The sequence below is a fragment of the Nothoprocta perdicaria genome, unplaced genomic scaffold, assembly GCF_003342845.1.
Source record: "Nothoprocta perdicaria isolate Ctin4 unplaced genomic scaffold, notPer1 scaffold_1, whole genome shotgun sequence".
Taxonomy (NCBI): Eukaryota; Metazoa; Chordata; class Aves; order Tinamiformes; family Tinamidae; genus Nothoprocta; species Nothoprocta perdicaria.
In genome coordinates, this window is record NW_020454093.1 from 3,745,294 (window position 1) to 3,772,318 (window position 27,025).

Sequence of the window (27,025 nt, forward strand, 5' to 3'; positions counted from 1 at the left end):
AGTCTAGTAAATATTTTCCACCCAGAACTTTGAGTTTGATGGCTAGCTGTTTGCCTTTCCAGGTTTTCATTTAACACATCCCCTGTTCTAACTAATTAGTTATAACTAATTATTAGTTATAAGTAACTAGTTATATTTTGCATCTGTCACATCTTGCTCACATCATCTTTTCTACACAGTGTTTCCATCTTGTGTTCCTTTTGACATACGTACTGAGATTGTGAATACCCAAAATAATGCTCCTTTCTAAAGTTGTGACCCTCCCTTTTGTGTCAAATGACTAACTAGCCTTTTGTTAAGGCCGTGTCTTCATGGGCAAACAAAGTTGTGCAGTAAGAGCGGGTTTCTGGAAGACTTATTGCTGAGGGCTGGAAGTCTGTCCTATGTCTGCTTTGAGAGGTTTTACTTTGGATTAGCTCTAGTTTGTTCCTCTGGGTAGAAACCCTGTTAACAACCAGTTGTGCTCCAAAAGCTCTTCTTTCAGTTTAGGTTTTACAAGCATGCTCTTTCCCCCAGCTGAAAAGCTGTGGTAGATGACTCGCTCCTCTCTACCTGCTTCTATGTCTTTTCCATGAGACTTGGTTGCAGTTTTCATTCTCTTTCCGGAGCCCCAGGCTTGATTTTCACTTCTGCTAGTGTCTGGAAGAGTCACCAAGGTTTCTGATCGGTACATACTTCTACAGTTACATTTGTTTCTACATTTAAAGCTGTTTTCCTAAGATGGTTCTCAAAGGAGTTTTGTTTATACAATACTATATTCACTAATAGACTCTGAGATATAAGGTATTCCAGAAATTATTCTTTCTCAATTAAAATGCGTAACTGGAAATTTTGGTTAGAAATTAAGATAAACAGAAGCTGCTATTCTAAGGGCTCACTTTTCTGAAGACTGACTCAGATATTTGGATGGCATTGGAGTTTCTGTAAGTCAGTTGCTATTTGTAAAATAGTTGAATGCAGTGGTATTAGCCAGGGTACTCTGAGTTTTCATGTTTGTGAATTCTGGCCTTGTTTCCTGCTCAGCAGCATTCCTGCATCATGTACTTTTGCTGTTTACATTTACAAAAAAAGCTAAATGATTCTTAGCAGGTTCTGTATTCTGGAGAATTAAAACTGTATTACAGAACCAGAGAGGGAGTAGTAAAACAGCAGCAGTTTTTCTGAATGTTCCAGCGGGGAACCTAGATGGTTAATGCTATGGATGTTTACATACTAATCGCATGGTGGGGCAGTTCCTCCTGCCAGCTCTATTCCTGTAACTCACTGCAGGATTAAAACTGACAGGAGTTTGCTTCTCAGGGCTGTTCAGGAACCAAGGCTCTAATAAATATCAACCCCCCTGTGGCTGGAGAGAATTGAGCAGATAGTTCAGCAGGGTGGTTTGATGTGCCTGCTTGCACGTGTCTTTGTTTGTTGGTGGTTTATCCTGCTGAGAAGCAGACACTTTATAGCAGCTGACACTTAAATCATTATCAAAGGAACATGTTTTTACAAGGAAAGAGGAGTTAAGGAGTTTGTTAAACTTAATCCTGTCAACCTTAGTGCCCTTTGCTCAGAAGAGGTAGATTCCTTCCTGAAGGAAAGAGTGTAACATAGAGTTACTGTATTCAGATAAAATAGGCAAATAATGGAGAAATAAAGTATTATGATACCAAATGTAATACTGTAGTATAGGCTTTTGAATATTGGAGATGTTCAAAATATTTTGATATGGTTGAATTATCTTAATATGCTGAATAAAAACTGTTGGGGAATGTATGTCCGTCTGTTCTTGCCTTAGGAAATAGAGAGATAACGCAATGCATGTGTGGGAGAAAACCATGGTTCAGAAGGCCCAGCTCAATTGATGGATTAATTTCTATACCAAGGTAGGTAGTTGAGATTTAGTTCTTTAATGATGGTGCTGGAAACAGCTACATGCACCGCCTTTTTATAGGAGAGGCACTAGGGAGAGGTACCTTGCTAGCTTGCATTTCATTGCCCAGGAGATTTGGGGGTTTTGTTTGTTTGTTTGTTTGCTTTTTTCTCATTGATGCTTTTAGTGTAGTACTAACTTCAGAGGCCCACATAACATAGGGATCTGCATTATACTAAGCCAAATTTTAGCCAGAAGCTTGAGAAGTCATTCATTGTAGTCAAAACTGAATGAAGTATTTCCTTAATCTAACCTGTCTTGTGCTTTCAGCGCATCTGTTTGACACTTGCTAACATTGTGACCTTGTCACAGAAATTAATTGTAACTTTTTTTTTCTACTGTGGTTTACCTAGTGATCAGATTACTGAAGTAATCCCTTCACCTATTTTCAACAATTGTATGTAGTTCTTACAGTTTTGCTTTGTTTTTATTAAAATAGATGTTCTGGAAGAGCTAATAGAAAGGAATGTACAAAATAGATTTTATTCTGCAGAAAATAGGGATTTTGTTTCAGACCCATATTGTAATAAAATGAGGTACCCAAGCTTGATTAAATGTTATGAAAGGCTAAGTTTTACAGAAATTGTAGGAACCATTTAATTGTGATCCTTTCTGTAGCATCGTAAAAATAATTTTAAAAATATGGAAAGGACGCTTGGAATAATTTTGCTGCTTTTTCCAATACCAGATTTTTTGTTTCCGTGTTTGTTTTTTTTTTGTTTGTTTGTTTTACACACTCCAAAGGCTCACTTTGAGCAATAGATGTAAATGATGATTCCTTGCTTGTCTGTAATATGTCACCTAATTCTTACTTTGTGCTTTTGAGAAAGGAAGGTCAGAGGTGGTATATCTTAGTAACTTCTTTGCATCTCACACTATTTCTTTCGCTGGCATAATCATCTTATTACAAAAATGACAGAATTTGTTTTCCATTATGAGAACTAGTATACAATTTATATGCATCAAATCGTCATTTGGTGTAATTCTCTTCCAAGTAAATTCTCTTCAAAGATTTTTCCATACCAGTGACATGGAGAAGTGACATATGGAGTATGTTTCTTTAGCAACTATTAATAAAGCCAAAGTGTTAATAAACTTTAAAAGTATTATTACTCTGCTAATAACATTGTCCACCAAACTGAACGTTCTTAGAAATAATTTTGACTTTTTTCTTTCACATGTATTAGTATTTTTATATAATAAAATGAAGGCATATAAGTTTTTACACAACACAATTTCTGCTGCTGGAATTGCAGCTTTTTTAATGAAGATAGAGTGGAGGAGTGACATAGTAGGAAATAAAAGCAGTTTCTTTCTGGCTAGTTGATTCAACCATTCAAAAAATAATCATTTTTGAATAAAGGTCAGGCATTTGAAAATAAATTGTTGCTCTAATTTCTTCTTTTTTCAGTCTCCTGACTTTTCCCCTGAGTCACTGCTAAAGTGTCTCAGACACTTTCACATAATATCTAAGCACGATTAATTCAGTTTAGTTCCTGTGCTTGCTCCTAGAAGAGTCTGACTGGGGCTTTTTGGGGGTCTCCTACCTCTGTAGAGACGGGAGGTGACTAACAAATCTTCCTCTACAGTATTGCCATCCTGTCATTGCTCTCCATTTTTTTTTTCTCCATTAGTTGCCACTTAGCCTTCCTTTTTACTTTTAAAAGTCTTTTCAGTAGAAATTTTTAAGTTTCCTTCATCATTTACAGCTGATTCTCCTTCTAACTTCTCCCGTCCCCAAATCAAAGGAATATTAGCACTGGGTTTAATTGCAGACTGCCTTCACAAACCCCCCGATTTCACACCCTACTTACTCAGTGTGACGCTGAGAGATTTCACATGTCCTGAATTAGAGGAAACAGCTCAGTCTTGCAGCAGAGTCTTGAGGTGACAGCATGCCAAAAATATGTCACACGTTGCCTAAACTGCTGTGAGTTAGTGTTTCATCACATTATAAACCTTTACCCCATTTTTCAAATTGTTTTAGGCAAAACTGTAATAAGTTCACGTTGCTGCAAGCTAAATGTTTTCCCTAAGTTAACTTTGCGTTGAAATCATTACGATTCACCCTTGCTACATTTTACACTGATAATGTTATTCACATTTTGCAGGGTGTTTCAAATTGGTTTGCCTGCCTTTCCTTAAATAATTCTATTTTCATTTTATTGAGGGTAGATGATCCAGGGTTTTAATCTGACAGCGGCGTACCTGTTGTTTTACTGTAGCTTTTCTGTTTCATTTTAAATGTACTAAATATTTTTTAACATTTTTTGTCAGTCATGCCATTCTTGAAAGTAGGGTGTCTTCGCTTTTTTACCTTAAGCAATTAGAAGTTGCTATTGTTACTATTTTTTTCTTTTATGTACACCTTTGGTCTTTGGTGTAGAGCTAACAACATGCCCCCAGGTAAATGATCTCTTCTCACTTCCAGTTAAGCTATTAATTAGTATTTATTATTATTCTTCAATTTATTATTATTCAATTCATTATTCAGCAGTAGGAATATATTCTGAATTTGCACAAGAAGATGAAAAGATAATACACACTAGGAGGCCAGTCTTCGTGTGACATTTTAGAAACTTTTTTTTTCATTACTAGTATTGTGGACATTTTTTTTCTCACATGCTATGTAACACTGTGATAGCGAAGGCTTTTGATCAGTGTGAATTAATGTTTGAAGTCCCTGCAAAAATAAATAAATAAATTTTAAAAACCCTTAAATTGTCTTGAAGAGTGATCTGAATGAGGAAGGGGAAGATCTGTATATCCTAGGGATGAAGCTGTCTTTTCTGGAATATGGAGAGGCACAAAAAAAAAATGTTACGGGGACTGGAATGGTAATTGAAGGCAATAATCTTGTCTTCATGCCCGCTCCTTGGAGGGAATGAATGGTAAAAGAACTAAGGAGAATAGTGGAGGATCTGAGGGCATTTACCAGGAGGAAAGTGTTTATGGAGAATTACACTCATTACTTCCCAGAAGATCTTGGTGACAATGAATCACTGTGGAGCTAATTGACGTGGGAGGGGTTTATCAGCTCTTGATGAAACATGGAACTGATGCGTGGAATGCAGGGCTTTTTCCTTTATTTGAAGTCCAGCAGCTTCATTTTGGTAAAAGTGTATGTTGAGTATAGGAGATTGTCCTTCTGTAAGTGGAAAATGTATGAAAATATTTACCATCATAGTGCTTTACTTGATAGGTGCACACAAAGCTATGAAGCTGAAGTGTTACAGAAGGATCAAGGGATCAAGAGAAGACTCTGGTCTCTGCATCTCCAGATACCTTCTGTTCCTTGAAATGTAACAGGCTGGCAATAAACACCATTTTACTTAGCTGAACATCTTCTCAATACATTGTAAGTAATAACTACAAGTAATGGAATATGATTAAAATTGGAGTGTTTTGGTCCAACTTTTTTTTTAAGCACAATTTTCTTTAATGGGTGACTTCAACTGGCTAATGTGTCCCAGAATGTCTTTTAAGAAGTGATATTGCCACTGTTGGTTTAAAAAAGAAAAAAGCCACCTATATTCTTTAACAGTAAAAACTGAAGTCTAAGTGCACAAATAATTATTTTCTTGAACTTGGTTGGTAATGAGTATTACTTAACTCCTGGACAGAAAAAGCAGAATTTTAAATATCCTTCTAGATAAATTGAAAGATTCTCTTCTGGTTTGTGTCCTTTGTGGTTGAATTTAGCAGCACAGCTGTATGTGCTTAAGAGGGTTTCGCCCTTAACAGGATGGGCTCCATTCATAAGGAGCTGCTCAGAGGGGGAAGTTGAGGAGGAAATGTGTTTCCTGCCTGAGAGTAAAGCTGAAAGTGTTTGAATCAGCATCTTAGGGTGGGAAGACCCTCCCTTTGTGTGCCTTTTCAGCTGTAAATGCATGTCAAGTAGGCTAGTGTTGCATGCGGACCCTGCTTGTGTGCTAATCCAGCAAAAATAAGACCACAAGGTCATATTATAGAGGGTAATATCTATAACTATGTATATAAAATAGCTAAACAATTTATCATGTAATTGAAGACTGTGGAAGAGTTCAACTATGTGCTTTTATGGAGAGCAAGGGAAGGGTCAAAAGTTTGCATATCAGAGGTACCCGCATATCTAAGAAGTTGTTAATGGCACTACTTGAATGGTAAAATCATGGTAAGTTCTAGTAGTTGGATCCCATGTCAGGGGAATTTAACTCTGAGTTAAACAAAACTTTATTCAAACATTCTAATTGAAAACATCTCTTTCTAAAAACTGTTTTATAACTCAAGTAGAAGTTTTCAGTCTGAGCTAGAAATGCCTGGGGAGTACTGTGCAGCTTGTGCCAAGTAGGAGTGAGGACTAAATGAACAGCCAGTTGCAATTTGAAGCCTCACTATCACCTTTTTAATGCAGTAGTCTAGTGAATGGTATTATTTTATTTTGTAAAGCAATCATATTTCTTCTAATAGACTACTATGTGAATCTTACACAGTGAGAAGTGAATCTGACGTTAAGTTTCTTTTTTTTTTTAACCTGAAGTTGGTAGTGCCCAGTTATTCATGTAAGGGAGCTTTTAGGAAAGAATGTTTAATTTACTAAAAATGCAAGATCTTACTGTCTCTGAACACTGATAGAATTACAGGTGACTTTATGTGGTGAGTGTAGGAACTCACCCACTTCACAGAAATGCAGATATTCTTATTTGTAATATGCATATGTATATTGTATGTGATATGTTTTAATATCAGATTGCATATTGTTTAAACAGCAGATGAATTCCACAAATTGTTTTTGTGTTGTTCATCTGAAACTTGCAAAGAAGTATATGACTTAAGCCCTTTTTGCAGGTACTAAGTCTTTCAGCAAGCAAGCTCGTGTTTTCAAGAAGTGACATGGAGGACATTACCAAGGAGAAGAGCAACTCTTGTAATGATGGAGTTCTACTTAGAATGGGTCTCAATGATAACAAAGCTGGAATGCAAGGTTTGGATAAAGAGAAAATCAATAAAATCATCATGGAGGCCACCAAGGTTGGTTTTTTTGTTTGTTTGATTGTTTTTTTTTTTTTTTTTTGGTTCCCTCCCCACCACACTAATGCTTTATCTGGTAAACTGTGTTAAACCTTTTTCATTTTCCCTGATTTTCTCCATCACCTGTGTAAAAGGAGGGCAGCTGCTCCTCAGCAGAAATCAGCCTCTGGGAGGAAGAGGTGGGACTGCAGGTTAGGGTGCTGCACAGACATTGTTGATAGAAGTCAACTGAGTAGGTCCTCAAGTGCTCTCTTTGCACCTGGGGTGGTTCATATGTAACACTGCACTATGCTGAGCTGAAAGACTTTCACTTCCTTAGGGCTTTTGCCCATGGATCCTTTTCTTTTCTCCAGTATCCTTCAAAATTAAGTAATGTGCAAAGTATTCAGCATTCTAAGTGGACTTGAGACTTCTGTGATAGCATTATTTCCATATAGATTCAGCTGTTTGGAAATGTGACATTTGTGTCATTTGAGAAGACATATGAAAAGCACCATTGGTCTCTCTTGTTCTAATTGTATACAAATCCAAAATATTAGAAAATCTTACCATGTTTTAGGTTGTCTGTATTTAAAGATTAAAGATATTTAGAATGATCTAATTTAATGATTCATATTAAAATATATAATTTAAACCATAAAGGTAACTTATTATTTAAAAAAATACAAACAAATGACAACCTTAGTGTTTTTTCAATTTTCTTGCAGGGTTCTAGATTTTATGAAAATGAACTTAAAAAAGATAAGCAAGTTAACCAACGAATTGAAAAGATGATGCAGCTAAAAGAGAAAATTACAAGCCAACAGCTCTTGAAAGCACAGCTGCAGGTACCAATCTTGTAAAGACTTTTAAGTGTAAATAGAAAATAAATATTTCTGTGTGTTCTACATTAATTTCTGGTGCTGAGCACAAAGTTAACTGGCATTCTGTTTTTTGTCATGCAAGTGAAAGTCTGTACAGTGTTTTGGTGATTAAGTTTATTGTAATATTATTAGGAGAAAAATAAGAATGTATCTGAAATGTCTTTTATATGCAAAAAAAAGTAATTTCTTTTTCCAAAAAACACAGTGATACTTAAATTGTTCAGGCTAAAAAAAATAAGTACTGTTAATAGGTATCATAACAAAATGTAGTTTACTGCAATGTACTTAGTATATGTATGTTTTTACTAAATGGCCCCCAATGGGATGAGGAAGAGGTCAGAGTTGTCAAATTTTCTGCAGGTAATTTATTTCTAATTTATGGTAATTAAAGAAAAGATCATCATTGCAAGCAGTCATAAAAAATAAAATTATTGCTGAGCTAGATGATGAAGAGTCTATTTCTCTCCAGATGCTACAGTGATAGATAATAGTATCATAAATAGTATTGGATATCAAAGCTTGTTAAAAGACAACTCCAGTGCTAAGGTTCTGCACTGAATATAATCTTAAGTACAATACAGTTCAAGCTGCTTGTACAGGCCTAATTTATTTCCTTTGTCATTTGTAGTGTGATTCAGGCTTTAATTATATGGCTGTGTACGTTTTTCCCTTACAGCATTCCTGCTCTGTTCAGTGTATAGGACACACTAAGTGAATGGTTATTCAATATCTACTCTTGTCCTCATTGTTCAATGGGTGGCCCCGGGGCTTGTTTCTTATGCTCTACTCTAACCCAATTTTGAGTGCAAAATTTCTGACTTCCTCATGGTCTTTACTCTGTTGTGCAGCACATAGCATGAATTCTTTTGAAAGGTTCTTGCAGTAAAGTGCTACTTGTGTTCTGCAGATGAGGAGGCAAGTAAAGATAAAATGTGTCCATCAATTTTGGATGCTGCTGTGAGGATCTCTGGTCCTGGTTATAAGCTCTCATGCTCCAGCTGTTTTTGTTCATCCTAAACACAAATCGGGAAGTATCTGCTTGTCAATTTTTACTTTTCTGAAGCAGCATCGTTTAACCATGCTGATAACTAGTCCATACTTTCCTTTTCTGCCTTCTTCACTACAGAGCTCTTTTTATACAGAAAACATAATTTTTATAAAAGAGATGAAACGGGTCCTATAAAAGTGTGATTGTGTAGTTTAAGAATATATAGTACATATATGACAGTCAACAAATTTGAATTGTTTAGCCTAAATGCTGTGTTCTTACCGACTTGATTCTTTGACCCTGCAACACTGTTCTTTTTCAGGTTTTTTTAAATGAAATTTATTTCACTTTTTTTAATGAAGTTCTTTGCCTTACTAAAATCTATATTTCAAGCTGTGGTTTAAAATCTTGCCACTTGCTCAAGTAACAGTCTTTAATTCCAGTGGGGTAACTGCTCCATCAGGTGCCATCATGTGTGAGAACAATCATTAGAGGGAACTGAGCATCACGCTTTTTGCTGGTTCAGATTTCAGATCTCTGATGGCAACTAAGCTATAACATATTTGGAAATCTACCACTTGATTCCACTGTTTGTAGGCAGGTGTACTCTGATCTGTGATTTTTATACTGTCCTTTGTATCTTCATCCCAAATTCTGACGCTTTTGTTCCCTCCCCTCCTTCCTTTCAGTCTGTTGTATCTGAAATCTTTTGCTCTTTGTCACACTTGCCCAGGTTACTGTCAGTCTTTCCAAAGCAGTCCTTGTCCTTAGGTCCTTTTCTTTACCCCAGGGAGCTTCAGTGAAGTCTCTCATTTCTTGGCCCAGCTGATCTTTCTCTCTTGCCATCTAGGATTCTGAGCATCTCCCCTTTTCTTGTCACTCGCTCTTTGGATATTCTTCCCCACGCTATTATCTTCACCCTTAACAGCTGAAATCTATTTTGTCCTTTAAGTATGTGATTTATATTGTTTACCAGTTTCTCCAGGTTTCTTACAGGTTCAGCTATTTGTGATCTTAGTTTTCTTATTTTTCCTGACTATCACCGAATCACAGAATATTTCAGGTTGGAAGGGACCTCTAGAGATCATCTAGTCCAACCTTCCTGCTCAAGCAGGCACACTTAGAGCATGTGGCACAGGGCGGCATCCAGGCGGGTTTAGAAGATCTCCAGAGTAGGAGACTCCACAGCCTCCCTGGGCAGCCTGTTCCACTGCTCTGTCACCCTAACAGTAAAGAAGTTGCTCCTCACCTGGAGACAGAACTTCTTGTGTTTCAGCTTATGGCCATTACCCCTCGTCCTATCGTTGGCCACCAGTGAAAACAGCTTGTCCCCTTCCTCCCTGCATTCTCCCTTCCTGAACTTACACACATTAATCAGATCCCCTCTGAGCCGTCTCTTCTCCAGAGAAAACAGGCCCAGCTCACTCAGCTCAAATTCTTTAGTTCTTCCTCTTTCAGTGCTATCTTATCATGTACCATTAATTTGTTCTGTTCCAAGTTTTTAAGGGAGAGATTCTAGAAGTAAAAAGGTATACATATGTCTGCTTCCAATAACACTTCAAGTTCTTATTTTCAGATCAAGCCCTCTTTGTTTGTACTGGTTAGAGGCAGAGACGTGGCTGCTTAAATTGACTGTTAATGCAAGTGCTGTAATGTAAATACAATCAACTGAAAACCTCATGCTACTACTGGATTTGTTAGGCAACATCCTGGTTGCATGTTGGAAACAATAACATAAAACAGAATCTGCAACATACACTCTTCAGAGAGAAAGTATTATGTGCCAGCATATGTTTGGTGTTTTATGAAACCTAAAATATGTGTCAATATTTTAATATTTTTCTTAAAAAGCCTACTTTGCAGAAGGACACTTACTGCTATTGGTTTTGTCAGTACTGCTTATTAGGAGGTACTTGTAAATATTTTTATAGCTGCCTTTTCCTTAATAGAGTTTAAAAAATGGCAAATGAAGATTTAAATGACTACACTTTTATATCATAGGATAAGAAATAATGCAAGATTACTCTTCAGATGATCTAAAAATAACTACAAGAAAACTTAAATTTCTCAATTTTAAGACTTCTCAGGATGACTTCTATGAAGCTATAAATCTTACTAGGGAGTTGTAAAGTAAGTCTGGATGTATTTTGGCTTGTAAAATGACTTGTAAATGTAATGTTCTTTTGTAAAAGAACATGGAGACATCTTCCCATGGATGATAGGGTTAACCTTTACTGCATTAATAGTATAATAAAAACAAGCTTCGTCCAGAAGGCTTTTAATGTAACAATCTGCCCTTTTTTTCTTCTGTATAGTGAATCGTGTAACTCCTCCACTATTTCTTCGGTTTTAATGGTTTGTCTGCAGTACTTTCCTCTTTTGCCCTGAATTTGTCCGAACCGTTTTGCACTGCCCAGTAACCTCAGGGAAGTACTTTGTTCTGCTTTATGGAATAAGCTACTTTGAATCCTCAAAAGAACTTGGAGCAAAGCACAGAAAAAGGTTAACATGTCATTTCTCAGGTGCAACACTCACAGACACCTTTTTGTTGTTGCTCATGTTTCTTCATCTCAAAGAGTAGCAGTAACTGTACAAGTTGCATGGATAATTTTCAGGACCCAGCGCATCAAGCCAGAGATGCTGCCGCACTGTTTCTTTGAGGCTGTGTGTGTGAGTGTCCTTGTACTTGAAAGCAAAAGGAACCTGCAGTTCCATTTCATTGATTGTGTTTCCTGAGTTCTATGATGCCTGAAGCTCTCTCTCTCATACACACACACGCATGCGCGCATACACACACACATTTATATATGTATATATATTTTATTTTTCTCCATCAGCAATTCCTTTGTAAATAGGAGTTAGCAAGACCACATACTCGTCTTAAATCAGTAAATTAAAAAAAATTAAAAATACCTGTTAATTAACACAGTCGTGCTTCCTAAACAAACTTGTAGTTCATACCTCATTCATAATTGAGTTACACTGAGTTGTATCAGAAACTTTTTTTTTGTAAGTGCCAGATGCTTTGGAGTTTTTAGGACTATCTAAACTAATGTTCTTCTGCTAGTTTAATAGGATTTTAATTATTGGTTGTATGTGCTGTTCAGGTGGACAAGCTTGTGTTGGAACTGGAGCAGAGCCGTAACCTCAGCTGTACCATCGTACACATTGACATGGATGCCTTCTATGCAGCTGTGGAAATGCGAGACAACCCAGAGCTGAAGGACAAACCTATAGCAGTGGGATCAATGAGTATGTTGGTAAGGCCGAGGGTCAAGCTAGTACAGAAATGGATTACATGCATCTAAAGGATAATAAAAAATAACATCATAATATTGTTATGAAGAGAATTTTTATTCAGTGTATGCGTGGGGGAAACATCTATTCTTAGACTGTATAAGTTTGTATATTTTCCAGTGAAACACAGTAATACAAGTTTAAAAGTCTAGACAGACTGACAAGGAGGATACTGAACTTAGGTATCAGCTTCATCAGTTAACATGCAGCAGTTAACTTGAATATCAACTTCATGAGTCTTTTCTGTGTGGAGCTTTGTAGTTATAACTTGATTGTTAAACACTAAGCCTATTTCTTCTCTCCTAAGTCCACCTCAAATTATCACGCTAGGAGATACGGTGTTCGTGCAGCCATGCCTGGGTTTATTGCTAAGAAGCTGTGCCCTCATCTGACTATCGTGCCATTAAACTTTGAAAAATACGGCAAAGTGAGTAAAGAGGTAAGTCTGAAAGAAGTATTCTCTAAGCAAAAGTCAATAGACTTTGTTGTAGACTTTCTGAATGTCTTTTTAATAACATGAGAAGTGGTAGTTTAAGTGTTAAACTCTTCAGTGACGTGGCTTTGAACATAATTTAAATAGAACATTGTGGTTTTTGGCAAGGAGGAGAAAAAGCATTACACTCATCCATACTGCAATTTTAATGAAGGCAGTAGTGATGCTGATAAGAGGTTTTCAAAACTCTATAATGAACTATTAATACTAGTTGACCCCTATTATACTCCTTTTCAAAACCACGGAGCATAATCTGACTATTAGGAAACTGTTACTACGTTTGAAACTTGGAGATAATTATTTCATACAAAGCATAATAATTCTTTGCAGTGCTAGTTACTGGAAAGAGAAGTAAGGTGCATTAGTGTGTTCAGAATGAGAGGAAGAAAGAAATTACACCTTGCTGCAAGGGAAGAAGGAATTTTACTTAGCACCAGGAGAAATACTTAAAATACACACACGCATTAAACTCATGCATGACTTCAGTAAAATTATGCCAAAGTCTCTTTTTAAGTCTCAACTTCAGACACATAGATAAAAATAAGCTCATTATTAGTTTTTGGTTGAATGCAGTTCAATTTTATTTAATTAGATGCAAAATTAATCTTTTGTTTTAAGTAGATATATACAAGGACTTTAGAAGGACTGCAGAGTGGTTTTGAACTTGTTAGGGATCTCAGATTACATGATGTGAGAAGGATGAGAGGAAAAATGTTAAAGGTACAGATTGGTTTTATATTTATACTTTTCTCTTGGGATTTGCGTTGAAAATATTTCAACGTGTTTCGTTTTGTCATTGAAAGTTGTGTGTTGAATCCCCTCTTTAATTTCAGAGAGATGAAGTACATGAGTTGAACATGGCCACTTGTTTTAAGATACTGCCTTTTGGGAGGATGCAGGGTCATTAAAGAATTTCTAATAAGCTTTGCCTGTGGTCCCAAACATTGCTGTGAACTGTCCCCAGCTGTTGGTTATTAGTTTTGATGGAACTAAAAACCTAGATTTTGTAATGTATAGTGCATGAAAAAAGGCCCTATTAGATCATGTGCTCATTCCAGAGTTCTGGCGAGTTCCCTGATCCCCAGTGTTTTGTTCTTGAGGTTACTGCAGGTCTCTGAAGCTGGTTTCTGCGAGGTCCTTAGATACTGATCTTTAAGACATTTAGAGTAAAAGTTGTTGCTCAGAACCTCTGTTTAACTTTTATTACTGATGTCTTGCTACTTGTGAGAATCAATGCTATGCATTTGCATTGACAATAAATTACTTATTCTATAAATGCCTTAGTCATCTTGAGGCATTTGCTCACCTGAAAATTGTGTGTTAAGATGTGCTGTAACAGCAAAATGACTTTAAACATGTGCCATGTGTTTATCAAGGTTAGAGAAATACTGGCTGAATATGATCCCAATTTTATGCCTATGGGCCTAGATGAAGCTTATCTGAATATAACAGAGTACTTGGAGGAAAGACTGAACTGGCCTGAAGATAAGAGAAGGTGGTACTTCAACACAGAAAGCACTACAGGAAATGGTAAGCTGAAGACTCTATTCTCATGTACATAATGTGCACATCAAATAAACTGCACCAATTTAAAAGTACAAAAACTTATATATAAGTCTTTGGATAATTTGTACCCTGTGTTCTCTGCCTTTCTTTTGTGTAGGTTATGAATTAACTTTCCGTATTACTAACCCGTGCGTAAAAGCGGTCCTGCTGGTGACTAGGAGTTGGGGAAACGTTCTTAAATTGAGAGTGATTACATGCAATAGTGCTAGGTTTGTTAATCCCAAACCAAAGTTTTAGATATGTCTTGCCTTTACAAGTCAACGTGTTAATTGTGCAAGTAGGTAGTAATAACCCTGTGTCTTGAAAAGGTGTAGAAAAAATGTTTTGTTCTAAAGATTATTAATATTTTAAAGGATGTTTCCTTAGTAGTGCAGTAAATCCTGTACAGCAGAAACATGAGAAATTATTCTGAAAGACAGTACATTTGAGCTTCATTAATGTGACTTTTAGAAGAGTAAAAATGCATAAAGCAAGTGAGCTTTTCAATAATCTGAAATTAGTAGTGGTTAAAATATGACAGCATTTCATTTGGCTCCAGAAGATGTAGTTGGAACCACACCCAGAGCTGTGCGCATAGTTGGGAATAATAAAAAAGGAGGAATTGTACTAATGTTTGGTGCACAAACCAAAGCATTTATATTCTAAGTATTAAAAAATGATTGAAATAGCCTGGAGGATAATCAACAGTACACTGTACTGGAAAGACTTAGTAGAGCAAAAAGAAACTGACATTGTCTTTACAAACTAAGTGTCACTGGTGTGTAGTCATGTGCTGCTTTCTGCCTGATATTTTTTCAAATCTGCGTTCTTTTGGAACACAAGTAAACAGAGTGGGAACCTGTAATAGTAGTAAAGTGTTTGTACGGTCTGGTAGGAGGTTGCTGGTTATACATATTCTACATGACTGCAGGCACAAATAAACTCTAGGTTGGAAAGTTTCTAGAATCAGATATTCTAGAACCTGAATTTGCTTGGGAAACGTGGCAGGGAGGAACAACCCTTCTGCAAAGGATTTCTATTTGCACGAAAAAGGGAGTCTTTGTCCTTCGCTCTTGATATGAAACAAAAGTAATGCCAAAGCCTTGACATTCTTTTCCTGTTACAGCAACAGGGTTTAAACCTTTATGTTTTCTCCTAGCCAAATCTTCTAATCTAAATTCAAACCCAAATTATAGTAAGAAAAAAAAATGTTGCGGCTCTCTTTTCTTAAAAGAAAAAAGCAATGCTGTTTTTATTAGGTAAATACATACTTTTTAACTGCAACTGAAAAAATCTTTTCAGGCACTGCAGAAAGCAGTTAAATTATGCATTGTATATAGATGGATTAATTGTGAATTCCTTTATAGATAAACAGGATATAAATATGTCTGCCAAATGCAATTCAAATGAAGATGTGCTCTCCTCTTCACCGCTGCTGTTTGAAGACGCCACTTCTCTGGCAGATGACCCCTGCGACCAACGAGGTCCATCAGCAGCCAATTCAGTTGTCTTTGGAACTTCTGCGGAGGAAGTTGTGAAGGAAATTCGCTTCAGGATTGAACAGAAAACTAGACTGACTGCTAGTGCAGGTACTTGGGCATGAGTGATAAGACTTTATAGTTCCATGTGTCTTTTACACAGACATGTCAGAGTGTTTCAAGAAAGCAGCTTTGCCCTGGTGTTCTTGTGCTGCAGAGTATGTCCTGGTTGTGTGTCTGTAAAGACAGACTTTCAGGTTGCTCAAGAAATCTTACAGGAATCAGTCATGCATCAATATATGTGTATATATTTTTATATTTATTTTGTATAAAGCTTTCATTTTTGCAATGACAAAAAGAATAGCTTAACTGCTTTTATTTATTTATATTTGAAATAGAGGTAGCACGGAAGAATGACCAAAGTGCTCAGGTGCTAATTTGAACTCTGGTAATACTTGTTTCAGTGCCTAACGTACATCGGTTTTGTCAGCTTATTGTTCTCTTGCTGTTTGCTCTTGTTTTGAATAGCAGGTCTAAACAGCTAAGTATTCTAATGCTTCTCCATTCTGTTTCTTGATTAGGATAATATTAAATTCCATTAAAACGATAATTCTCCAAGAAGAAAGTGTTTAAACTGCTTACCAGCTTTTTAATATTTATCACAGAATCACAGAATGCATGAGGCTGGAAGGGACCTCTAGAGATGATCTAGTCCAACCACCCCCTCCTCAAGTAGGGACACTTTTATCTTTCAAGTCTTAGACGTTTGAACTCTGTGCAGTCTGCTATTCCAATGATGTCTGTATTAAGTCCTTAGGGAAGAGTAAGTTCCCGGCCACTGAGTTTGGATACTGTCCTTGTGACTCTGGTGGAGGTCAGTGAGTCAGCAAGGAGTACTGGGCTTTATGAAGCAGGTGTGCATGAATGGGCAGCCCAGTAGTAGTCAGGAAAATGTCAAGTATAAGCAGAGGTAAAGAAAACTGCTAACAGAAGGAGGCAAGATAAGACCCCAGATATATCATGGATGATAGCAAAATAAAATTGACTCTACGGAAGCTTTGTCTTCCTAAAGATGAGTTATTATTTAGAAAGCAGGTATAGCTCTTGTAAGTGCATCAGGGATTTTATGACAAGACCAAAAAAAAGCGGAAGGCTGCAAAGTACTGCTGAGCAGTAACAAATAGTGATTTCTACTGTCTTGACTAATAAATTACAGCAATAATTTATTAAGCACATCCAAGGTTAGATCACTTTGACCATAGAGCAGAATAATTCTGTTTGTCTGTTGCTAACAATTCCAGAATTTACTAGTAAGAACTTACTTTGGTGGAAAACAGCAAAGTCCCTCACACACATATCAAGCAGCATCAGTGATAATTATATTTATTAATACTAAATAACTGTCTATTAGTGGTAGTCCACAGACAAATTTGGTTTGGTACAATTTGTCAAAATTAATTTAGTTTTCATGGACTATCATTAGGAAATGTTTTTGTTAGATTAGAACTTATAAGAAGTGTTGTAAAAATTCCTTTTTTTCTTATTATAATTATTACCATCATAAAACTGTTCAGTCTTGTAACGGATTTTATTTTTAAACGCATAATATTTATCTCCAATGAGTGATTAGTGTTGTGCTACCTGGAGCACAAACATTTCTGCAGAGCTTTAACTAATGATAACTAGATTTGTTTTCTGTCTTTGTTTAGTCTTTGCCAAATGTGCAAGTCATTCAAACATCTTTAGATCTTGGACAACTGAAATTAAAGGTTATCTTGTGTTTCATATAAAATATTTGTTGTTTGTTTGTTTGTTTTTAAGGAATAGCCCCAAATACAATGTTAGCAAAAATGTGCAGTGATTATAATAAACCTAATGGACAATACAGGATTATACCTGAGAGACAGGTCGTGTTAGACTTTGTGAAAGATTTACCCATTAGGAAGGTAAGATACTATGCGTTTTTTAATGCTCTAAAAGATATATTTTTTTTTAACTGAAGAAATGTTTCTTTTTGCTCTGTCGGCTCTCTGTCACACACTCTTTTTGTGCTCTTCCTCTCTTTTGCATGCTTGCTCTTGCATCTCTCTCTTTCTGTAATCTGCCCAGTAGTCACTGATGTCAGTCGTATGGATGTTAAATCTGTACGTGGGAAGTTCGCAGCTTATTGATGGTTCCTCTTTTTCAGGTGCCGGGTATAGGAAAAGTCACGGAGAAGATGCTAAAAGCCCTTGGAATTGTGACTTGCTCCGAACTTTACCAGCAGAGGGCGCTGCTTTCGCTTCTCTTTTCCGAAGCCTCTTGGCATAATTTCTTGGGTATCTCGCTTGGTTTGGGCTCAACACACTTGGAAAAGTAGGCTTTGGTCTCATTTTTAAAGCATTTACAGTGTGCTAAATACTTTCTTGTGTGTGCTGCATACCATACATTTTAAAATTCATTTTATGCTCACCCAGCAAATTTGCAAATTTGATTCAGTAAAGTTGTATTTTTTAGTAGTTTTGTGACTATGCTTGTGTTGTTAGTGCGCTTACAAGGGAGAAAAAACATATGCTTTTAAATATTTAACTAGGTACAGCCGCCATATGTAAGGTAGGAAATAAAAAAGTCACTTGGAGAATTGTGCCTGAATGTATATCAAGAAAATAAGTTAGTATTGTTTTAGGATAACCTCATAACTACTAAAATAACTATTGAGAAAAATTATTTACCCTAAGCAGAGATCCAAAGAGCAATCTTTATTCTTTAATATTACATGATTGTAGCATTCACTTTAGTGTCTGATCTTCTTCAGGCCTCTATTTTATGCTTCTATTGGAAGTAAGTCAAATATGTGACTTCAATTCTGTGCTTCCCTTCATATTTCTGTACATATTAAATAACTTTATTTAGAACTGAGTACTTTTATATCCCTCCCTATTGGGAACTCTCATAGTATACTCAAAAAATAAGAGGAGCTTTTCAAAAGATGAAGGGAAAAATGTTTGTAATGTTATTGTTTAAAAAAATTTATATATATATATATATATATATATATATATATATATATATATATACACCAGCTTGATTTTAGTGATTTTTAAGGTGGAGAAAGTAAGGCTGTAACATACCAACATCTGATTCATCAGTAAATGTTTCATCTTATGCTCATGGTCTTTAACCAGGTTCTTTTAGTGTAACATGACCCTGGCAAATTTGTTATTTCTTGTGGTTATACACACATAAAGAAAATCCTCTAGGGAACTCCTTTTATAAAGAAATATTAAAAAGTGTTAAAAACTCCTTTTATAAAGAGTTCCCTGGAGAATTTTTTTCAAGTACTTTTTCCTTAAGTCCTAAGGATGCTCAGTCAAAAAAAATCCTCTCTAAAAAGTGGTGATCTAAGAAAGCAAGCAAACTAATCCCCCAGAGGAGAATCTAAAACATTCATAGTGTGACTAGGGTTTTTATCAAGGTAAACTGTAAATTGCAAAAGATCTATAGGAATTAGGTTTTATATTTTTAATTGAACAGATTGCTAATAATGGAGAAATCTACCTAATTTTATAAACTTTTTTTTTTAGTGTCACATGATTATTCTATGATTCTGCTTTATCTGTAGTAGGTTAAAGTTCATGAAGACACATGGCTTCCTTGCTTTCTCTTAAACTTGTTATAGAAGATTTGTAGGAAAAGCTGAACATCCCACCTATGGGAAAGGTTGTTGTTACCTTTAGATGCTGGTGGTTGACTTGGAGTTTACTAAAAAGACAGTTATGCTATGTAAAGTGAGTTTATAAAATATTTTTTTTCTGTTTAAAGGGATGGAGAAAGAAAAAGTATGAGCACTGAAAGGTAAACCTTTTTAATATTTAGAAGATTTTGTTAAGCCCTAAGCCTGTTAAATACTAACTCCTGTGAAGATTTTTAGTTAAATAATGGCACCACATTAATGTCTATATTAAAAAGCTCATCACATGTACAGTGAGTTCACTAAATTGGATTGGCAAAGTTAGTTCAGTCACTTCTCCCCTCCAGAATGATATGGATTTACTTCTATCTATCTCTGTTTTTTCATTATCTGCTTCTTTTAATGCTATTAATGCATCAAAATGGTCTTTAAGTCATAATATATAATGTGAATACAAAGATTCGAATATTTGGTATATACCGATTTAATGGCTTGATGTATTCCATTGTTTAACTATTGTTCTTCTGATTACATTGTAAAGGAATGTCTGCAACCCTAAGATCATAGAAAATATTTCTAGAGGAACTCCTATAGACAAGGTCTTCTAGTGCTTTGGTGTCTTTGCCATTAGGATAAATCTGCTTCACTGGTATCTGGCTTGGAGCACTCTTGCTGCAAGTTAAGTCCATTAAGTTAATCACAAGTTTTGCTGAAGGAAATTTCTTTCCTCCTTTGTGGCAAAATCTTTTTGTGTATTTGAGGACTCTTATGTGCCCCCTGCCCCAGTCTTTCCCGTTTTAGCCCCTGATTTGGTGAATCCATGCCACCAATACAAAATGGGTGTGTTAGTTTCTATGGATGACATACACTTCTCAGGATGCAGAAATGTAACTTTTCAGTTGCATTGTGTCGGCTCACAAGGGCTTTATACAGGGCATTATAAAATGACAGAAAACCTGGAAGCATATGTAGCTTTTGGCGTATTTCTATCTATGCCAAGGAAAGCACATTATATGTAACTTTCTGCAATGAAGTTCTGCTAGGGTATTTTTCTGGATTACCAGTCACTTATGTTTTCTTTTTTATTTCTTCCCTTCCATTCCCCAGCCTGTATTTTCCCAGTTTGCATACTCCTAGTACAATCATAAGTCCCAGAGAGTTTACTTTGACCACAGCCAAGAAATACAGAGCTTTAGCACTGTGCTGGTAGTGTTGAGTGCAGTGTCTGTTTGGAAACAGATGGGTAATTTGGGGAGCTGCTTGTGCTCTTCTGTTTTTCTTCCTTTCATCTCTCCTTCCAGAGAGAGATGGGGTAGATGAACCACTCTAGTTATGTGATTAGCCGTATGGAGGAGAGAGATGAGTCTAGCACTCATAATAGCCCTCTCTAATCTGCACCTTCCAAAGCTAATGTTTTTGCAGCTTCCCACTTTTCCTGTGGCATGGCCATGCTGCCAGTGGGCTGTAGCCTTGTTAATAGAGCACCAGATGAATAATTTATAGCACTTGGGTAATATTACAGGACCCAGAATAAGAATAAAATTGTTGGTCCTTAGTTATTTTGACAGCCTTATAACCCTTCTTTGAGGAATGTGAATCGCAGGTTTAGGGACCTCACATTCCTAAATACAAAGGCGAGAATGAAACTCTGGATCCATGAGACCCTCCCAAAGCATCTGGCAGCCATAAGTTTGGCTACATGCTTCCCTTAAATCCACTACTAGCTAAAGGTCACCTTTCCTCTCCAGTTATTAATGAAAAGCAGATACATACATGCATACACACGCGCTAATTAAAAAATGTAATTCTCCTGCTACGGAACTCTCAGGAAGGCAGTTAGCAATATTTTTGGCAGAAAGCGAGTTTTTCCTCCTCTGAGACTAGCCATAATTATCTTAGTTGGCAAACTTTTTTCTTAGCATCTGCATTATTTATTTCTGCTACTTGGCTCAGAGATTGACTTTCTAATCCTTCCTTTCTTCTGACGCTACACAGTACTGTACAGAGGAGATCACATACAAATGTCTTGGCTGACTGCACGAATTCAGCTGGTGTTAGTATTCTGTCGTGTAAATATTTAAGCATTAATGAGCTTGCATCTGATACATTTTCAAATACTGCATGAAAAGTTGAGATGTCCAATTATTTGGAGGGGTTTACGATCTTTTTTTAGAGTACATATATTAATATTTGTTCTCCCTTTGAACTCAACGTTTAAACCCATGCAACCTTAGAACATTAAAAATATTTTTTAGATTTTTTCAGATAGCAGTCACTGAACAAATGTGGGGATTGATACTAAAAAAAAAAAAAATCTTATCTTTATCATAGAACATTCAGTGAAATTAACACAGCAGAAGAGCAGTACAGCTTGTGTCGAGAACTCTGCAGAGACCTGGCTCAAGACTTACAGAAAGAAGGACTTAAGGTATTTGATATTCTCTATTTACTTACAGCAAGACAACACTTTTATGAAGTTGATTAAAATGAAGTGTGAATGTTTTCAGCAGTGTCCTGCCATGCATTCTGTCTTGAAAACATTCTGTTCTTTAATTGATACGTGATTTAGAAAATTGATTTTGTTCAGATGACTTTTTAATAATGTCTCTGGAAAAATAAAGTAATTCACCAACTTATTTGGCATGTAAGACATTTTACATTAAAAAGTAATGTTAATAAAAAACAGAGCTGTGGGAAAAGACTGTGTTTTGTCTTATATTCAAAGAAGATGCAGTTGATAGCCCATGGTGTAGTTATAAAGAGTTTGTGTGTCCTATATTTGATAAAAAGGTATTCAAACCATTTAATGATAGGAATGGTATGAACAACCTTTCTATTTCTTTTCCCCCAGTTTTTGCTTATTTTTTGGAAAGAACAGTTTGTATTTTCTACAGATCTTTATGTTAAAGGTCTTTTTGGTAAAGCAAGGAGTAGCAATTCCAAACTGAAAGAATGGATTAGCCCTCCTCAGCTATAAAAGATGATAGGTAGAAAGGGAAGCCATTGACTGTGAGAGACAAAGTGTAAACTTTCAGAAGTGCTAGAACACAGACGTGCACAGAAGCACAGAACTAGACCTGCTAAGTGGGAAAACAAAAGTCTTGAAAGTGTTGCCAGCAGTTTTGTATTTGAGTAAAAAGATGGCAACTAATCTAGTTCTAGATTAGCAGAATGCTAATTCTGAGAATTATTGTGCAGGTACTGAATTGCTTACGTGTTTGCCTATGTAGATGCTGTGTATTGTTAGGATAGCACCATGCAGGAGGAAGTGGCAGATGGTCTGTTGGGGACTCATAGCCAAATGAAGCAGTTAAAGAATCTGGCTTGGGCAACAGTTTAGGAGCAAGCGTGGGATCTTATAGATGAGTTCTTGGCAGTGCCCCCTGCTATACCCAGATATGTGTACAGTCTTGACTCTGGCTTTCAAGTCTGTATATAGGAGCTACATAAGAGTTGTTTCCGTATATATTGAACTTCCTTTTGTAGGGTAAAACTGTTACCCTGAAGCTGAAGAATGTGAACTTTGAAGTAAAAACAAGAGCTTCAACTGTGCCATCTTCTGTTTGTACTGAGGAGGAAATATTTGCTGTTGCTAAAGACTTGTTAGGAACAGAAATTGATGCTGTTTCTCCTCACCCATTGCGGATAAGGCTTATGGGTATGCTACTTCAAACTTCTTCCTTTCTACAGTTGGAACCATTGTGTATTAAAATAGCAGACTGTACTCTGAGGGGAAGTTGATCTAAGAGGATTTTTCCGTTTTCCATTACCCTAGTAATTTTTGCGAAGTGGAGCAGTATTGGGGTGCTAAATAGGGATTCAGTTTTCTTTTACTGGCTGAGGATGTATGTTTCCTACAACCTGTTATCCATAGAACAATGTACATATTGGCACAAGAACATAAAGGTAGTGCAAAGCAGTCTTTAATTCTGCTGCCTTAAACCTGCTTTGTACCACAGCAACAACTAGGTTCCATCTAACCACTTTTAGAAACAAAAATCTTAAATAAAAGTACTTCTGATTTGAAGATTCTCTATTCTGACAGAAGCTACCAGATTTTATACTGTAGTAAATTTTATGTTTAGATTATAAGATCCATGTACTGCAGATGCCTGACAGTTTTTCTATTTGAACCATCCAGTGATATATAAAACTTTTGTTCTATTAAAATGTGCTTATGGAAAAAAAAAAACTTGATGGGGAAAATTTAATGCTGAACTATTATTTCAGACTTGATTTTATAAAACTGTGTTTGTTGGAGTTTTTAGCCTCCTGTTATAGAGCAATCAATACTTCATGGCTACTGAAATTAGTGATAGTTAGGCAAGTCTTCAGGCATTATAGTCAAGCTTTGTGGATCTTGTGTTCCATTGTTAATGTTTGCAGATAGTGTTGGTCCTGTTGAGAGTTAAATAGTGCCTTTGTTGCATGGTTGAATTCCTGAGACAGGTGTTCATATAAGTACGAGCATCATAATTTCATAGAATTGGTATTATAAAATATATAACTCTGATTTTTCATCATTAGGTGTACGTGTTTCAGGATTTCTAAGTGAAGAAGAGAGGAAATACCAACAGAAAAGCATTATAAGTTTTCTAAAATCAGGAAAAGAAATTAATTTTCTTAGACCTGAACCAGGAAAATCCAACCAAGAATCCTGCACAAAAAAATCAGAAGCAACTTCCCAAGGGAGCTTTTTTGATAAAAAGCGAGCTGCAAGGCAACAAAACAGTGAGGTTCCTTTTCTAAATGAGACAGTAGATAAGCAGCAACTTCATGATGGGAAATCATCAGCAAGCTTTGTGGAAGAAACAAGCAAAGTGCCAGCCATCCAGAACTGTACTGTGTGCAAGATCTTCACCTGCCCCATTTGCTTTGAGGAGCAAAGAAGCAGTAATTTGAAAGAGTTTAACAGACATATTGATGAATGCCTTGCTGGGGGGCTTGTTAATGATAGTGTAGGAGTATCAAATGATGTGAATTCAAAAGAAAATACACTTGTTTTTTTGCCATCCTGTGAAAATGTAAATGATGAGGAATATCAAAAAAGTAAAACAGATCAGTTAACAGGTACGTGCCAGTCAGCAAGTACATCAGACAACTCTTCTAGCAGTAGCGCAGAAAAATTCACTCAGATATTAGTTAATAAACCTCATGAAGAAAGACAGCCTAGCCAGCTCAGTGATATGGCTAGAAATGTGTGTATAAAGCAGTGTCTTCTTCCCAAAGGAACTCTTCTGGGCAATACAGACCATCCGGAAAAGACTGAGAATACAGAAGCAGCTAGTTCATCCTGTTTCTTTGAAGCCAAAGAAGACAATGTTCTTGTTTGTCCAGTCTGTAACTTAGAACAGAAAACCACTAGTCTAATGTTGTTTAATAGGCATGTGGATATCTGCTTAAATAAAGGCATTATCCAGGAGCTGACAGAAAAAAAAGACTGCCATACTAAGACTTCTGGTACAGAAAATTCAAACAGAGTTGGTGAGTATATAGATTAAGATTTATTTAATTCTTCAAAATACTCATCTGTGTAATGAAAAATAATTTGGTTATAGTATGCTTCAAACTCTACAGGGCTCCCATATTGTTACCAGAAACTAATTTGAGTAAGCTCTCTGTAAGAATAAACCTTTTTTAAATACCAAATTCTTTTCAATGATAAATGAGATTTCTGAATGAGGTGGTAGTTACACAGTGTATTCTCTTTTGTGATGAAGGTGATGCAGGAATTACTGATGATTTCTGTCTAATCCCAAGGTTGTTACCGTCCCCAAACCATACTCAGAAAGGTATTTGTAAGGTCACGCTAAAATTTCTATCAGTGATAATGTTTTTATCCTGGATTATTTCATCCAATTGACAGAAAAAATCCACTAAGTGTTGTCTTGGCAAAAACAAAAAGGTTGTAAAACTAAAGCAACTTGTAAATCCTTCTTCACCAAAAATGTGTCATAATCAAATAGCTGCAGTTGTAATGTGCCTAATCATTAGCTTATTTACTCAAATAGCTTCCTTTTTTTGGTGAAGAGTTAATATGGGGGTTGTGATGATGTGATGGTTAAGAATCTTCAATAAGATTAGAGGCAATGCACAGGTATTTCTGTAGCAGTGTAAAATGCTTCTTCTTACCTAACTTGGGAGCTTAATGAGATAAAATTAAAATGCTAATTTGTTAAAATTAGTAGAATGCAATTGAGGCTAGCAATAAGAATATTTAAGTAATTCATTTTGATTGTTTGCAATTATTCTTCAGGAAGTAGAGGACAGCAGTGTGCAAATCCATCACAAGGAACAAAAAGGTAAGGGTTTTCTGGAAATGGATTACAATTCTTATTTTAAAATAATAAAGCTATCAAGTTATTCAATGTTGTAAAGTCTGCTGTATATAATTTCCTCTTTTTTTTTTTTCTCCTTTCTTTCTTTATCTTTAGGTCTGGACTTGCAACTTCACAGTCAGTATCCAAAAAGGCCAAGTCAAGCAATTCCAAGCATACAATTGAAATGTTTTTTAAATGATTGTGTAGCAATGTATTCTCTATGAAGAATTATGTAATGTTTTTTAAATGACTGCATCAGTGGTGGGCTTGAGTCAGATGCCTGCCTCTTAGAAGTCATTGCGTGCCTGTATGAAAAGAATATGGTGTTTGAGGTAAAGCCAACTGAGGTAATATTTTTTTGAGAATAATACCATTTTTTTCAGTTCTTTCTGAAAAAGAACATTTGTTAGCACTCGGTTTTTGATCGTTTGTATTGAAAACGTGCAGTTACTGCGTGGGTTGCTGGCAGTGTTTGTTACATGGGGCAGGGAGGTTGAGCTGCCAGGCTAGCGGTGCTGGTGCTGTTGGCCGGGGTGCCGGGCCACGCTTAGTGAAGGCCGTCGCCACCGTGTCGTGTGAGGCACATGAGCCAACCCCAGCTTGCACCCAGCCAATACCCAGTGGTATTGACTGCAGTAGAGTAAAAGAAAGGTGAGTTTCTCAGTTTCAGTTGCTATGAAGGTTTGTTTCATCAGCTGAGCCAAAAAAAAAAGGCAACAAACAAACAAAAAAATCCCCTGTTGATGTTGAAGTTTCAAAAGAGAAGAGCAAGAATTAAGAGCCCAGGCAAGTTTCTGCTGTAATCCCTGGAAGTTACTTTGATAGGAGGTGATGCACCAACGCTGACAGGCCCAGTCTTGGGAGATAAAAACTGATCTCACCAGTTTAAAAAAAATGCAGTAAATCTGTTAATGAGAAAAGGAGGCCTCCACTAATGTGTCAGTGTGCGCTGTTTGATCTTGGCCTTTCAAAAGAGATTGAGAACTTCAGGTTTCTTTGAAACTGTCAAGTTGGCACCTTTCAGTGGTAATAAATTCACTCTAAAAATTCTTACAGTGCAATGATAATGATGTGTAAATATTCATGATGCTGCAATGAAGCAACTTTTTTATATTACTTATGTTTTCTTTGGAAAATATTTTGTATTTTTTAATTAACTATGAGTACATGTGTGGAAGGGGAAAGTTGTGAAGTGCAAATATTTAAAATACTCTGTTAAGATGTTTTCCTCTCTATACCAGATTACTTAAATGTAGATATTATAATATTTATCAAGCAAATAATTTATGATGGGCGCATACTTCTTAAAGTTATGCAACAATTGTAAGCCCTTGATTGAATATAAATTGCATTTTAAATTGCATAGTCTTTAAGGAAATTAAGTCCGGAATCTGCTTCTCTGTTTCTGAATTAGCCAGATTACCCTCCTTTCTGCTCCTTTGCCAG

General features: G+C 36.2%; 1 protein-coding gene across 4 annotated transcripts; it reads left to right on the forward strand.

Annotated features, from left to right (window-relative positions):
• Positions 1 to 1,784: 1,784 nt before the first annotated feature.
• POLK (DNA polymerase kappa) lies at positions 1,785 to 25,961 on the forward strand. 4 transcript variants are annotated; one of them, XM_026036494.1, is made up of 16 exons: positions 1,785 to 1,868; positions 5,118 to 5,273; positions 6,743 to 6,925; positions 7,633 to 7,752; positions 11,884 to 12,036; positions 12,381 to 12,512; positions 13,943 to 14,096; positions 15,479 to 15,700; positions 17,411 to 17,535; positions 17,778 to 17,944; positions 19,391 to 19,423; positions 21,591 to 21,687; positions 22,746 to 22,917; positions 23,787 to 24,743; positions 25,516 to 25,561; positions 25,694 to 25,961. In XM_026036494.1, the coding sequence occupies exons 3-16, from the start codon at positions 6,788 to 6,790 to the stop codon at positions 25,776 to 25,778; spliced, it is 2,601 nt and encodes an 866-aa protein (XP_025892279.1). In that variant the 5' UTR covers positions 1,785 to 1,868; positions 5,118 to 5,273; positions 6,743 to 6,787; the 3' UTR covers positions 25,779 to 25,961. The 4 variants fall into 4 exon arrangements, with proteins under 4 accessions (XP_025892279.1, XP_025892271.1, XP_025892286.1 ...); XM_026036486.1 differs by lacking the exons at positions 1,785 to 1,868; positions 5,118 to 5,273 and adding an exon at positions 5,879 to 6,068; XM_026036501.1 differs by lacking the exons at positions 1,785 to 1,868; positions 5,118 to 5,273; positions 6,743 to 6,925; positions 7,633 to 7,752 and having other exon boundaries at positions 11,976 to 12,028.
• The last annotated feature ends 1,064 nt before the right edge of the window (positions 25,962 to 27,025 follow it).

Excerpts from the sequence above, each read along its gene's own strand:
- POLK (XM_026036486.1), top strand. Across the intron at positions 7,753-11,883 it reads TCTTGAAAGCACAGCTGCAG|GTGGACAAGCTTGTGTTGGA; the intron begins GTACCAATCTTG and ends TGTGCTGTTCAG. Across the intron at positions 19,424-21,590 it reads AAAAGTATGAGCACTGAAAG|AACATTCAGTGAAATTAACA; the intron begins GTAAACCTTTTT and ends TCTTTATCATAG.